The 14,762-nt window shown below is 33.2% G+C and overlaps 2 protein-coding genes across 4 annotated transcripts; one reads left to right on the top strand and one right to left on the bottom strand.

Annotated features, from left to right (window-relative positions):
- Nucleotides 1-424: 424 nt before the first annotated feature.
- On the bottom strand, nucleotides 425-2,064 carry LOC107901914 (uncharacterized). 2 transcript variants are annotated; one of them, XM_041095502.1, is made up of 2 exons: nucleotides 1,841-2,064; nucleotides 425-986 (listed from the first exon to the last, which is right to left on the bottom strand). In XM_041095502.1, the coding sequence occupies exon 2, from the start codon at nucleotides 943-945 to the stop codon at nucleotides 661-663; it is 285 nt and encodes a 94-aa protein (XP_040951436.1). In that variant the 5' UTR covers nucleotides 946-986; nucleotides 1,841-2,064; the 3' UTR covers nucleotides 425-660. The 2 variants fall into 2 exon arrangements, with proteins under 2 accessions (XP_040951436.1, XP_016683582.1); XM_016828093.2 differs by having other exon boundaries at nucleotides 1,845-2,057.
- Nucleotides 2,065-10,875: 8,811 nt separating this feature from the next.
- Nucleotides 10,876-14,483, top strand: LOC107901915 (probable serine incorporator). Of its 2 annotated transcripts, none has more exons than XM_016828094.2 (7): nucleotides 10,876-11,036; nucleotides 11,202-11,385; nucleotides 12,037-12,276; nucleotides 12,455-12,566; nucleotides 12,648-12,822; nucleotides 13,455-13,695; nucleotides 13,939-14,483. In XM_016828094.2, exons 2-7 carry the CDS (start codon nucleotides 11,202-11,204, stop codon nucleotides 14,217-14,219), a joined length of 1,233 nt encoding a protein of 410 aa, XP_016683583.1. In that variant the 5' UTR covers nucleotides 10,876-11,036; the 3' UTR covers nucleotides 14,220-14,483. The 2 variants fall into 2 exon arrangements, with proteins under 2 accessions (XP_016683583.1, XP_016683584.1); XM_016828095.2 differs by having other exon boundaries at nucleotides 10,888-11,036; nucleotides 11,167-11,385.
- Nucleotides 14,484-14,762: the final 279 nt, after the last annotated feature.

Here is a 14,762-nt window from a genome sequence, read left to right as displayed (position 1 = left end):
AAATATTAAATTGATATGCGACTTTAATTGAAATAGTAGCAACACCAATTATTCTGATGTATATGTAATTTATTTTTTTTAAATTATCAGAAATTAAAAAAAAAAAAATTAATACCCTAAGAATAATGTTTATTCCTTTGCAATAAATAATAGTAAATAGATAAACCAGATTCGAAATTCATACGAATTTGTGCCAAGTGAAACAAAATTATCCTTTTATACGCTTTGATTCAGTGTTAAAGCAAAACCAAATTGCCAGTATTGCAACTTAAAACATTGTAATACAAGAAATTTCAAAATAGGTAAGTGTTAACATATTAAATGTCACAGCTTCAAAATGGTTTGCATCTCAGAGATGATAATGCATTGAAGACAAAAGCTGTTGCATCATACCAACTTCAGAAGTTAAAATACAAAGGCAACATGGACAAAATTAGCTTCTTCATAACATTAATTCATTATAAATAAGGTTTGCAGAACAATTTCTACTGCACATATTAAACCCTTAATATAAACACCCACAAGCATACCAACACAAGCTAATCTACTATAAATGAATTTTGTTTATTTTTCTTTCTCAAGTTTAAAAACCCTCAAATTGCCTAAAAAAATGATTACTAGAATGTCAAAAGCAACCAGTGATTTTTCCATAAAAACATGCTAAAATAATTTGAGTTTCCCGTGGGATAGAGTCGACCTTGCGTGCTGCAGTTTACACGTTGCTCTCTCTGTTCCTTCCAAGCCAGAACATGTGTCTGTAGCTCCTAGAGTAACAGCAAAGTAAAGGTAGATAGTACATAAGAATGCTAAGAGTCCCAAAGCTGTTAAGAGGAATCTATGCCTCTGAACAAGTGTTGACCAGCTCCCCAACTCATCTTTTGGGAATTGTTTCCTCATTGATCCTGATCTCCGATGGGGAGAAGATACAATGCCATCAAGAACCATAACTTAGAATTTAGATACTAATAGTCCTTAGCCGATATGACCTGAAATCATGTAGCCACATCACTACATGTAAGAGCAGACTCAAAAACAAAGAAAGTTTTAAATCACAATACGTCAAAATTATCTAATTTCTCAAGGGAATAACCCATGTAAACCCCTGCTTTAATGCAGCAGCCCGGACCTCACTCAAAATGCTTTTTTACGACAGCCTCATTTCAAATGCAAATATCTAAACTATTGGAAAGAATACACAAAAGATTGAATCGAACACATCTAGTTAAACACATATGCGAATATCTAAATGATTCACCAACCCTAACAGGAAAATCTTATATATATATATATCAGTATCAGCTAGAAGCAGGGTGCAAATTTCCCTTATCAACAACACTACAAACTTTTGTAAAATATTTTTCTACACATTCCGTCCGAGCTTGAAGATCGATAACGCTTTAAACCATAATTGCCAAACAAATACATATAGCAACTCATGAATTAGCTTCATCAATGTTCAATTGTTATATAACAAAGAATAAATCCTTAATTTCCCTTTCACCTGAAAGCTATTTATACTTTAACTATTTGAGACAGATATTTAACCTAAAATGTTACTATTTCAGCTAGATCATGATAGATCTTTTTCTAGTCCTTAATCGCGCTCATGAAAACATACTATCAACTCAGATCTTCAAAAACCCAAAAACAGAAAAGCCAGAATAACATGTTAAATCTACATTTAAAAAAAAACAAATCTTATCAGAAACAATTAACAAGCTGGATAATCAATACATATTTCTATCAAACAAACATAAAATTCAAAACCCATATCTATCCTAGAAAATTAAACAAAACCCAGATCTGCAAATAAATCAAATAGTTTAAAAAGGAAACATACTTACAGTAGAGAAAACCAAGGTTAGATGAAAGGGAAGAAGCAAATAAAGGGCGTACGTCTTGATGTTTTCTCTTTATAATCCCTCGTCTTCCTTTGTTTGTGTCACGACGCAAGGGAAGATATTAAAGAAACGAAATTCAAAAGAAAAGGCACTAATCAAGGAAATAAAAGGGTGTTTTTTATTGGGTGAGGAAGGAACTAATGTCTTCTCTATTGGGCCAATATTGACGTTTGGAGACGTTCAAAAGTCGTTCAGTGATAGGTTTAATGCATATTTTAGTCCTTAAATTATATTTTTTTCACTTTGATCCTTATTTCTTTTCCACTTTAGTCCCTAACCATATTAAAAGTTCACTGGTTGAATCTTTTGAACATTAAAAAAAATTGGTTAAGATATCTGGCCAATTATAAAGTACAACGCGTCAAATAATGACATTATTATTTGAAAAAAAAACTATATTTTTAAAATAAAAAGGTTACAAAAAATTATATAAAAAAACTAAAAAAATATTATAATATTATAAAAACTTGTTAAAAATTGTAAAAATTATAATAATAAAAGTTGCAAGAGAAAAGATAACATTGATGGGCAACACAAAATTTATCAGAGGTTTGGTTGTGATGATGAGAGTTGCATTAGTGGAAGTATGGAACATGATGTGAAATTTGGCATGCATGAATGAAATGCTTTTGTTTGAAAACTCTAAATTTATTGCATTTTGGTTTATCTTTGAAAAGTACGTTAGTTTGTTATGAATATCGTTTAATTGTTTGATACTATGTTCAGTCATAGAATCAATAAAACACAAATAGAAATAACAAAATTAGAGAGATCTGTACATGGTCATTTGTTTACATAATTCGAAAATAATTTTACTTTACAGATCCTTACTCATTGGATGGTCTCTTATTCCTCAATTGATCCAACCACCTATTGGTGTAAGTCTAAGCTACCCTTCTACAAAATGTATTTGCAAGCCTAATAGCTAGTCCCAATTAGTTACAACCACTTACCCAAACCTCACTTACAGAAGTTTAAATTCACTCACAAGTAATGCTTAAAGTAGAGTGGAAAACAAAAAAAGAGAATAATTAACCAAAATAACAGTTTTCAACTTTCTACCCTATTTATAGGCATCCTAAGCAACTGCAATAAGTACCAAGTAACTTAGATAAACTTGACTTCTTATATACTTCATATTCAATCAGCGAAGTCCTAAGTCAATCAAAAAAGCCCTCCTTGAAAATAGCCATCAATGACATCTTTGAGAAGAGAAAAATTCTCTCTCAAATCCAAGTCAAATTCAACTGTTTTTTTCATAAATCCAATCTATTCACATAATGCTCCTGTTGATAATTTTGTTTATGAAAACAAGAATGAAGCTTTCCATAAGGTCCATGTCAAAAAAGTCAACACATAAAAATGCCTAGGTTTCTCCTAACGTGGCTGACCGAGTCCATGACTGATTAGGTTTCTAAACAAACACTGTTGAACAACCTTGGTCCTAAAAATATCTCTCTTAAGCTTTTTGACAAAACTTAAGCAAATGATTGAACTTTACTCCCTCTATCTGCATGAACTCCCCAAAAAAAGTATAACAGCAACCAATAATTAATCAAGGTATACTGCAACATCTTATACCCAACTTGATCGTCGAGTTCTGGTACCAAGTGTCACAATTAAACCGGATTACTTAACAAAATCTCTAACCTAATTTATTTATGCACTTAGACTTTGTCAAATTATGCATGCATTACTACTACTTGATCTTACTCAATTATAGGGACCACATAAATTTTCAGAATATAACTTCTACTATAACTCATATCATACGAGCATTAAATTCTTACAAACTTCCTACCTTACTAAACCAATAGTTATTTACAAATTTTAAATTAAGACTTTAATGTAGAAGTATCAAATTTAATCCTCGAGGTGTGGCCTCTAAGGATGCCCCTTTATACGCATGATACGGTTACCATGCCCTTTGCACGAATCTGGTGGTGTCTAGCTTGGTCCCCTCCCACAACACTCCATAAATTTTGATCTTGCAACCTATAATAGCTCAAAATAGGGCCTAGTCGAAATAGTGGTTTTGAGACCACAAACCGAAGTAGAAATATTTAATTTATGATTGTTTTAGAGTCTATGATTAGACCTGTCCATGGGCCGGGCTGAGCCCGAAAAAAATTTTCGGCCCGACTCTTAGGCCCGGGCCCGGTTCGGCCTAAAATATGGGTTTGAAATTTTGCCTAAGCCCAGCCCGGGAAAAAAGAGTAAGCCCGAGCCCGGCCTGGCCCGGCCCGATTTTTAATAAACACAAAAAAATATTTTAAAAATAAAAAAAAATATTTTTAAAGTATTTTAAAATTAAAAAATAAAAATAAAAAATATATATTTATTATATTCGGGTCGGGCCGGGCTGGACCCGGGCCAAAAAAGTTGAGCCCGAGCCCGGCCTATTTTTTAAACGGGCCTCATTTTTTTGCCCAAGCCCATATTTCGGGCCTATATTTTTACCCGAACCCTCCCATATTTCGGGCGGGCCGTCGGGCCGGGCCGGGCCGCCCGGCCGGGCCGGGCCGCCCGGCCCATGGACAGGTCTATCTATGATATATTTGAGTGATGGTGTGCAAATTTTGTTAAGTAATTTTTTCATCAATAAAGTGTCCAATTTTATTATTGGGATTAAATTGCATTAATTGCAAAATATGAGTTTTAGAACATAAGTACTTGTTTTTAAATGCGGGTTTAAATTAGAGGTATTTAAATGGCAAATAGACCATCATATTTTGTTATGGACAAAACTAGTCATGGAAAGGTAAAAATTGAAGGTTTAGTAAAAAGGACATTTTTGTCATTTGGGTATTTTAAGGCATAAAAGACAAAATTGAAACCCAAAAATCAGCTCTTCTCTTTTCCATGCTGCCAAAATTTTCAAAAAGCCATGGCTAGGGTTTCAAGCTTTTTCAAAGTTCAATTTTTAAAAATTGACCCATGCTAGATATTTGTGCATTTTGATGTTTAATGGTAGAATAAGGGTGCATGAGGTTAGGAGAATGATTTTTGCTAAGTGATTTTCGTTAAAAATGGTTAAAACTAGTTAATTAGTAAAATTTGTAAATGCTCCTAAAAGTGTGAAATAATAAGAATTTGAGGTTGCTTTAGAAGAGAAAAAGGTCCAGTTGACCTTGAATGTTATGGAAATTGAATAAAAATCATATTATGAGCCTAGGGGCAAAATTGTAATTATGAGAAAGTTTAGTGGCAAAATTGTAAATTTTCCGTAGTATGGTTTTTTGTATTAAAATGAGTAATGTGAGTGATAATTAAGTGAAATGTGACATTTTAGATCAAAGAAATCGAGATTTGAAGCAAGTACGGGGAAATATCAATCAAAATGATCGATTCGCGTTGAGGTAAGTTTATATGGTTAGTCTATAGTGATCGATTATTAAATTTGAATTGAGATGATGTATTATTATATATATTTGTTATATAATCATGACTTTATGCAAGTACGAGATTAGATTGAAGGATAAATCGTGAGAAATGCAAGGTCAAGTACATTTGTACTACAACTCGTGATGAATTGATGGAAAAGACCATGGTTGGACCATGGCAGTGAGTGTGCTAGTGTAATACCATGTCTGGGACATGGCATTGGCACAAACCGAGGAGTGCTAGTGTAAGACCATGTTTGGGACATGTCATTGGCACCGATATGTGATCCCATGTAAGACCATATTTGGGATATGGCATTGGCGTCCTACCAGGTGTACGAGATATCTCGAACATCCCTAATATTACAAGTAGTTCAACGGGAAATTCAAGGAGTATGCTCAAGATAAGTAAGAGTAGGATATGTGAGTATTATGACTAGGCACAGTTATGTATATGAGACTCATAAATAATGTGCTCAGATTATGATGCATTATTGATAAGGATGCAAACGAGTAAGTTTGTATGTGATTAATTCCTTGTTTTTACTTACGTTTTAATATTTTTATGAGATATGATTGAATATGGAATAATTACTTGAGGTGAATTATGAATTACGGTTGAATATGGAAGAGTTGGAAAAATGTTAAAAAAAAGTGAGAATTTGTGGTTGAACCTTCGGAATGGATCGGATATTGTTGGAAATATAGATGGATGCTATGTGCTGATTCCACCAGATATTAATGAAAATAAAGGTGATTGCTATGTACAGATTTCACCGGATACCAATGGTTATATAAGTGATTGCTATGTACTGAATTCACCCGGTACCATTGAGTATAAAGGTGGTTGCTATGTACTGATTTCACAGAGTACTATTGACTATAAGTGTGGTGCTGTGTGCTGATCCACCGAGTAACTGAGATTATTTCAAAGTGTTTATCGAGAAACTAATTAAGTGAAAATATATGTTATGAAAAATTTGTTCGATCTTTAATCAACCCTTTAGCACAATGAAATGAAGCATTGAAATTAAGAATGAGTAAATTTAACAACAAAACAGTTTAGGACAGAAACAATTGTGTGATTTTGAAAAATCACCAAAAATGGTGGGAATTTATTAGAGGTTGTATGAGATATGAAATTAGATCTGAATGAGTCTATTTTCATATAAAGGAACAAAGTAAGCAAAAGAGTTATATATTTTGAGATATTTTAATTCTAGTGAGACAGGGACAGAATGAATTCGAAATCCCTTGTTCCTACTTTGTAAAATTACTAAAAATTGTAAAAAAAAATAATTATGGTTTGTAATTTACATGCTTAAATTTATAAATGAGTCTATTTTCAATAGAAATAAATGGGGACATCATTTGAATTCTGTGCAAAGAGATAATTAATTTTTAGTGAAGAGGGGTCAGAGTTGTCAAGCAGTGAAATAGGGGATTATTTAATGAATAAAATGTATTAATTGGCTAGACCAAAAATTCTAAAATTTCTATGGTAAGAAATTATGTGAGTCTAGTTTTAGGAAAAATTAACGGTTCTTCATTCGGAGCTCTTTAGCTCGAGAAATAAATAATTTAGTGACAGTGACTCAAGTAGACAGATTAATGTGAACATTAGTAATAAGGTGTAAGCATGTGATATAATGATTATATCATCTTAAGAAATTAATGCGAGGATTTTTCCACACAAGTTTATTAATTTCTTATTATTTTCATATGAACTTACTAAGCATTTATGCTTACTTCCCCTCTCTTTTCCTTTTCCTGATATTATCGCCAAGTTAGGTCGGGGATTGGTGGACATCGGAGATTTGCTCACACTATCAATTGGAACACTTAGTATATCTAGATACATTAATTTTTGGGCTATGGCATGTATAATAGGCTTGGTCGTTTTTTCATATATGTCATGTTTCTTATGGCCTAAAATGTCGGCCCTTATTTAATAAATGTTCTTTTTGATTAAGGCTATTTGGAGATGGCCAATATTGATGGTTGTTATACGCCTATGATGTGGTTATTCATGTATGTGGTAATTGCATAATTGAATATTGTGGAGGTGGTTTACAAATGATTTCATGAATGACGATGTGTATAGGAATGTGTATGTAAAATTGGATATTCAGATGTCCAATTATAGTATGATACATGTTGACGAAATTTTATGACCCATTTTATATGTTCAAGAAATTTTAAGTCCAGTAACGCCTCATACTCTTTTTCTGGCGTTGGATATGGGTAAGGGGTATTACACAACCAATATAGTAAATCGTAAGTTTAGATGAACTTAGCGAGATTCTGTACAACAATAAACAAAAGGCACTAAATCTCACAAAATAAGAATAAAACATAAAATTTAAAACCCTTTGCATCTTAGGAAGTTTTGCCATTTTGCTAGTGTAACTAGTGCCTTGAAGTCTCCGAGCTAATCATTTAGTGAGCTAAATCCCTGGTTTAGACATAGATGTGCTCTTCCACATAACAATTTCTTCTAGGATTTGACTCTGTACAACTTTTTTACAAACATTCATATCACCTTTCCTGGCTTGATTCTTTAAAGTTAGTTATATACACTAATTAATCAAACTGTCGACTTCTACTAGTGGACTTGCAAATTTCGCCATCTAAATGGCAGATCCTTGCCCTGTTCCATTCTTTCCACACTGAACTCAACATATGATTACCTTATTGCCCCAAAAACCATCTCTCTTTAACTTAGCCCTTGCATAGACCCTTCCTTAAGGAAAACCCAATTCCAACATCTTCACTTGTAGTCTCGAATATAACATTTGGCTGATTAAAAAAAACACCCCACCCTTTACAGCCTTGTACTATGCAAGGTAGTTCCATAGGACCTTCGAACTGGAAATAGATATGCTTATTAAGTTCGTTGGTTGGCTCCTCTACAACAACAATTGGAAAGTGTGTTGGCTCTTCCACACCTTCACCTAGTTCTGGTTTAAGCTCATCCTCAATATCTAACTGTAAATAGAAATGCTTATTTAGATGTGAAATCATTGGCACCTAAAAGATTAATCCATCTCTATTTACAAAAGTCTTTAACAAGAAAGAAGAAATAAAACAACAAAAAATAAAATCTATTCTAAAAAGAAAAGGAAAGCCTAATTTAAAAAATAAGAGGAAAAAAAAAGAAATCTAATCTAAAAATATGGAAAGTAAAGAAAATGTTCAGCCTAAAAAAAAACTCCACTCCCAAAAGCTTATAAAGTAGTATTTATAGTTCAATAACATTTAACCTAACAAAGACAATTATGCACTCACTTAAAGTCTAACTTAAGTCTTGTTGGATCGCAAATTGCCCTTCAAAATTTTGGCCTCGTTAGAGTCAATGTCATGACACCCACATATTGGTGTCGGGACATCAGTAACAAGTTACTCTTGGATGTTTTTGGGCTTCAATGTCACGACAATAGCTCGTTGGTATTGTGACATCATCTTTAGGCAACTTGACTTCTTTATTTGCAAGGGTTGTGGCTAGTGTTACGACCTTTCCAGGTCATAGTTGCGACCTTAGGAGCTGGTGTCACGACACCAGCACCTTGATGTCGGGATTTCAAAGACAGTTTATTCAAATGTGCAATTTGGTGAAATCCAAATCCTTGGTTGATAGCAAAGGCATTGGTGTCATGACATCAACATCTTGGTGTCACGACTTTGGCTTTAGTTTAGGCTCTTCTCCTTATTTTTGTATTAACCAAGTGCCTGAAACAAACTTAGCTAAAAGATTAAGTTTCTAATGGCATAAACTTGTCATTTTATTCCAAAATGCATAAAAACACAATAAAACTAAAGTTAAGCATAAAATTTAATAATCACAGAAAAGTAATGAAATATTGTATAAAGTACTTAATAATAAGCCCCTTTAAGTGTTTAAAGAGCTTAATTTGACGTATATAAATACATAAGATCAACTATCGGTACCCATTTTTTCCTGATTTGGTACAATTAGTATTGGATCTTTTCTTTCTCCTTCTAATATCTATCTTTTTTCTAAATTCTTTTTCTATCAATTTTCTTATTCATTGTTGCAATTATAAATAATAATAATAAAAACTCTTTGTTGCAAATTGTTCCAAATTACAAGCCATTGATGATTGTCATACACCCCTCTTAAGAAAAACTAGTAACGACAATTGCAGTATACGTGTTTAGATCCTGATTTGATGGTGCACCATAGTCATAGTCGTCGTGATAGCCGTAACCACCATTACATTTCCCTTAATGATGTCCTCCATTCCATTGCTAAAACCAGTTTCAAGTTGATTTAGCTATTGCTAGTTCTTTTAATCCTCTTATTTTGCGTTTTACCATCATCTTAGTGGCGGTGCGAATAATGGTAGTGGCGGTGGGGAAGGGAAAGAGAAAGGTAAATTTTGAAGATTAAATTGAGATCATTTGTAAATTTTAAGGGTTAATTTTTTTAAAATTATGACTAAATTGATATAATATGTAAAAGTTGAGGCCTAAATTTGTTATGATACTGATTTTTTAATTGTCACATCACCCTCTCATCAAAGATTTAACTCACTTAGCAGAAAATGGATAAAAAAACAATAATCTCAATTAGTTGGGTGACCAAATTAGAAAAAAAAAGGTAGTTGGGTGACCAAAAAGTAAAAAGGGCAATAGTTGATGACTAAATTAAAAAAATTGATAATTGTATGACCAAAAAAGAAAATAGGCAATAATTGAGTGACCTGTGGTATAGTTTACCCTACCATTTTATAGAAAAGTAAATTTATAGGGAATGAAATTAAAAAGAAAGTAAATAAATATTGACAAAACTAACTAGTAGTCACCTAACTATTAGTAAATTTTTTTTTGCCATCAAACTACAAAAAGTTATAAAATTATCACCCAACTATTAATAAATTTCTTTTTTTTTTGTCACCTAAATATGAAAAGTTACAGAAAAATGGTCAACTAACTAGTCAATCTTGTCTTTTTTTTCTATCAACAACTAGCTAACAATGACACCTTTTAAAATTGGCATAATAGTAACTTTAACCCTTAACATTCATATTATATAATTTAGTCTTCTTTTTTGCAGTTTTTATTTTCTTTTTGACATTAAAGGTTAATTTTAAAAGGACGAGAAAAGATGAAAATCATTGTCTTAGATTTTTAGGTGTTTCCATTTTTAGTATATTTTCAATCAAATTTAGCTGATAATTTTTTTTTATCTTTTTAGGTGAAACGGTCACAAAGAAAAGTTGAATTGAAAAAAAAGATCAAATTACATAATATGTAAATGTTGAGGGTTAGATTTTCTAGAGTTAAGACTAAATTGACACAATGTATAAATGTTGAGGGTTAAAGTTACTATTATGTCTTTACAAACTACTTAGCCTTGTGGTGACCAAAAACGACAAAATTGAATGGTTGGATTGGTTATTTTGTAACTTTTCATAGTTTGGTGAAAAAAATATTAATAGTTGAGTGACTATTTTGTAACTTTTTATAATTGGGTACTAAAAATGAATTTACTAATAGTTGAGTGACTATTAGTGTAGTTTACCCAAATTATTAACAAAAGACAATCTAAGTCGTCATCAAGGTAAACGAACGGTTGTGATAAGGAAATTAGGAGAACTGCAATATCTAACAACCTTATATGATTTTAGGCTTTAGAGTCTGACTGAGAAAGCAATTCCGATTCCTCTTTTGGGTTTGTTGTGTTTCGAATCATCGTCTTCGCCTAACTTTTTCTCCTTCAATTTTTCAGGTAACACATATTTGCTCAATTATTATTTTTCCTTTTTGAGGGCTCTTCCGATTCAATTCTCAACAGTTAGGGTCTTGTACAGAATCTATTCATTTAATTTTAGTTTTGATCAAAGTAGTAAAGGTTTTAGGGTTCAGCGGGTTAATCTATCTTGTTGTGGTGAAGATGTGGGCTGCTTCATGCCTTGCATCGTGCTGTGCGGCGTGCGCCTGCGATGCGTGCCGCACGGTGGTTTCGGGGATAAGCCGGAGGTCTGCAAGGATGGCCTATTGTGGACTATTTGCCCTTTCTCTGTTTGTTTCGTGGATCCTCCGTGAGGTTGCCGCCCCTCTCATGGAGCAGCTGCCTTGTAAGTTTCGTTCTGTTTTGCCTCTTTTATTTTATTTTATTTTATTTTGGTTATTGTTAAGTGTGTTCTATATCTTTATATTAATAATTATTCGGAGCATAATTTGTTTGTTTTAAGATTCCATTACACATATCTTGGTAACTGTTGCACTGAGCGAATGTTGCTGCAATATAGTAAATAATATCCAATCAATAATCTCTTCAATGGGCGGATAAGTCAAATTCTTTAGGCTTTGTTGCATTAGCATTGTCTTACACGGAGCTAAATGCATTTTAAACATGCTCTCTTAATTAACTATTCACCATATGAATCTGAAGAAAGCTCCGATTTCCATATGAATCTGGGTATGTTACTATTCACCATGTTCAGTATATTGAATCAAAACTGTTTCCTGGATGAACTGTATATATATATTTCTTTTGAGTATTGGATAACTGGTACTTGCACCTCATTTCTCCTGGACTGTGCTGCCCCATGTTAGATTGTCATTAGTTATTGGTATGTGGCACACATTTCATGTTTATAATGTTTTACATATTTCTTGATGGGGAAAAGTAAACTTGGTCTTGAGAGGTATAACTGAACTTGTTGTCTATGTCCTGATATACTTGATTTGCTGATTTAGTGAATATAATATTGTTATTTATACAGGGATCAATCATTTTCACAAAACACCCAACAGGGAATGGTTTGAAACAGATGCGGTGCTGAGGGTCAGCTTGGGAAATTTTCTCTTTTTCACTATCCTATCATTTTTAATGATTGGTGTTAAAAATCAGAGGGATCCTCGTGATGGTTTGCACCATGGTAGATGGATGATGAAAATTGTCTGCTGGTTCATTTTAGTTATTTTGATGTTTTTTGTTCCTAATGAGATTATCAGCTTTTATGGTAAGCAACACTGCTTGGTATCGTTCTACTAAATTAAGAATGCCATATTTTGAAAGTCATTACATGCTTTAGGAGATAATTTCTTATGGAGCATTTTCCAATGATTAGAGGAAATAATAAATTGTCTAAAATCACTTCTAGTTTGACTTCATCTGAAACTTAAATCTTACATTTGCAGAGACGATATCAAAGTTCGGCTCAGGACTGTTTCTTTTGATTCAAGTTGTGCTTTTACTTGACTTTGTTCATGGGTGGAATGACAAATGGGTTGGATACGATGAGCAATTTTGGTTAGTTTTGCTTTTTGATGTCTTTATGGTATCTGTTCATTGTATTCTTCTGATTCCTGACCTGCTTGTTTTTATTTATAGGTATGTTGCTCTGTTTATTGTTTCACTTGTTTGCTATTTGGCGACATTTGGCTTTTCGGGACTTCTCTTTCACTGGTTCACTCCATCTGGACAGGATTGTGGACTCAATACCTTCCTTATCGTGATGACCTTGATTCTTGTCATTTTGTTTGCCATAGTTGCACTGCATCCTGCAGTAAGTCTCTCCTTTGGTTTTTCGTAATCATAATTGCCCGTCAACTATAAACTCAATTAGTTGCGTTTTTGTTAGTTGCTGAAGAGCTAATACATTAATTGGAGTAAGTTGATGCCACCATTTGCAAAATTTCTCATCTCTTGCATTGGAAACAACTAGCTCTCTTGTGGATTATATACCCTTAATGTAAAGTGGACCAGCCTAAACCTGAGTTGGTAATCCCAGTTAGAATATTGATACTGTTCCCATAATTGATCAGATGGATATACCTTTTCAAACATCGGACGATGATTAGAATGTGGATATAAACATGCTTTTGTGTCCACAGTTTAACCCATCGCAAATAAAGGATTTACAACCAAAATATAGATGAATTGAGTGCAAGATGGCTTAACCATTTAAATATTAAACCTTATCATCATGCTCTTTCTTTTGTTCCATAAAATTGAAATATTGAGGGATCATCTCTCACTCTTATCACCAGTCACTTGCATTTGAAATGAAAAAAGTAATGACTATGATTTAACGCTGTTAGTTATTACAATCTATGGAGATGCTTCTTTTCTATTCCTAGTAGGCTAATATACATATATATTGATGATTTCTTGTCTAATTATCTTGTCATGTAACAGGTTGGTAGTAGCATTTTACCAGCATCAGTTATATCACTGTATTGCATGTACCTCTGCTACAGTGGGCTTGCAAGTGAACCAAGAGATTATGAATGCAATGGTCTCCACAAGCATTCTAAAGCAATTTCTACTGGCACTGTGACTGTTGGCCTGCTTACCACTATCCTTTCTGTTGTCTATTCTGCTGTTCGAGCTGGGTCTTCTACAACTCTACTATCCCCACCAAGTTCACCTCGTGCAGGTATTCTTGACAAAATATTCATTCATTATACATTATATACCATTAGAAAAATTGTTAATGTTTATACGGTTTTCCCATCCTAAAAATTAGGGTCCAGAGTTGTCTGTAAATTTCATGGTTTTGCATCCCTTTTGTTTGTATCCCATTTTTTGAATCTATTCCGAGGGTAAAATAAGAAAAGAAAAGATGGAAAGATGAGATATGTTAAGAGTAGAGTTTAACATTGAGTTTGAATGCGTAAAGGTGGTGGAAAGCCATTACTTCCATTGGACAAGGCTGATGAGGAGAAGAAGAATAAGGCAGTGACGTACTCGTACGCCTTCTTCCACATCATTTTTTCTCTGGCAAGTATGTACTCAGCAATGCTTTTGACGGGATGGTCTACCTCAGTTGGGGAGAGCGGGAAGTTGGTAGATGTAGGGTGGCCATCTGTGTGGATACGGATTCTAACAGCCTGGGTAATTGCAGCTCTCTATATGTGGTCTCTCCTTGCTCCTATTCTCTTCCCAGACAGGGACTTCTAAGTCTCTCTAAAACAAAGTTGTCGGATATCTTTGCAATAAATTTGCTCTGTATATGTATGTTTGTATGTGTGTGGGTGATCTGAGATGGATTTGCAGTCAACAAATTGATGTTGGATATTTATTGTTGCAGTAAAGTTACTGTATGTCTGATGGTCTGTGACAGATTGGATTACATTCCCCACTGAGATACTAAGAACCTTCTTGATTGTATTATCTTTGTGTAATTATTGCAAGTTTAATAAGAAAAGGCATGATATTCATTTAGTATCTCGATTTAAGATTAATCTGTTCTTATATTACCAAAGCTCAAAATGCGTAATTCGTCTACTTATTTCGACCTAGTTCAATGTTTATATTGGAAAAAGCTCTTCTAAGAAAGTGGTTTTGAAATGTGCGGTAAAAAAAGAGTTCTAATTTTTAGTGATTTCTATTGTGATTATGGTTGAAATACTCATGGTAACTATTAGAGCCGACGAAATTAGTAATATTATCCGTGAATGTATTGAGTAATATAATAGAGAAGTAAAGATTAAAATACTTCAT

Source organism: Gossypium hirsutum, chromosome D06 (genome assembly GCF_007990345.1).
Source record: "Gossypium hirsutum isolate 1008001.06 chromosome D06, Gossypium_hirsutum_v2.1, whole genome shotgun sequence".
In the NCBI taxonomy this organism is placed as follows: domain Eukaryota; kingdom Viridiplantae; phylum Streptophyta; class Magnoliopsida; order Malvales; family Malvaceae; genus Gossypium; species Gossypium hirsutum.
The sequence above is the reverse complement of the archived record's forward strand: the minus strand, read 5'-3'. Positions and strand labels throughout refer to the sequence as shown.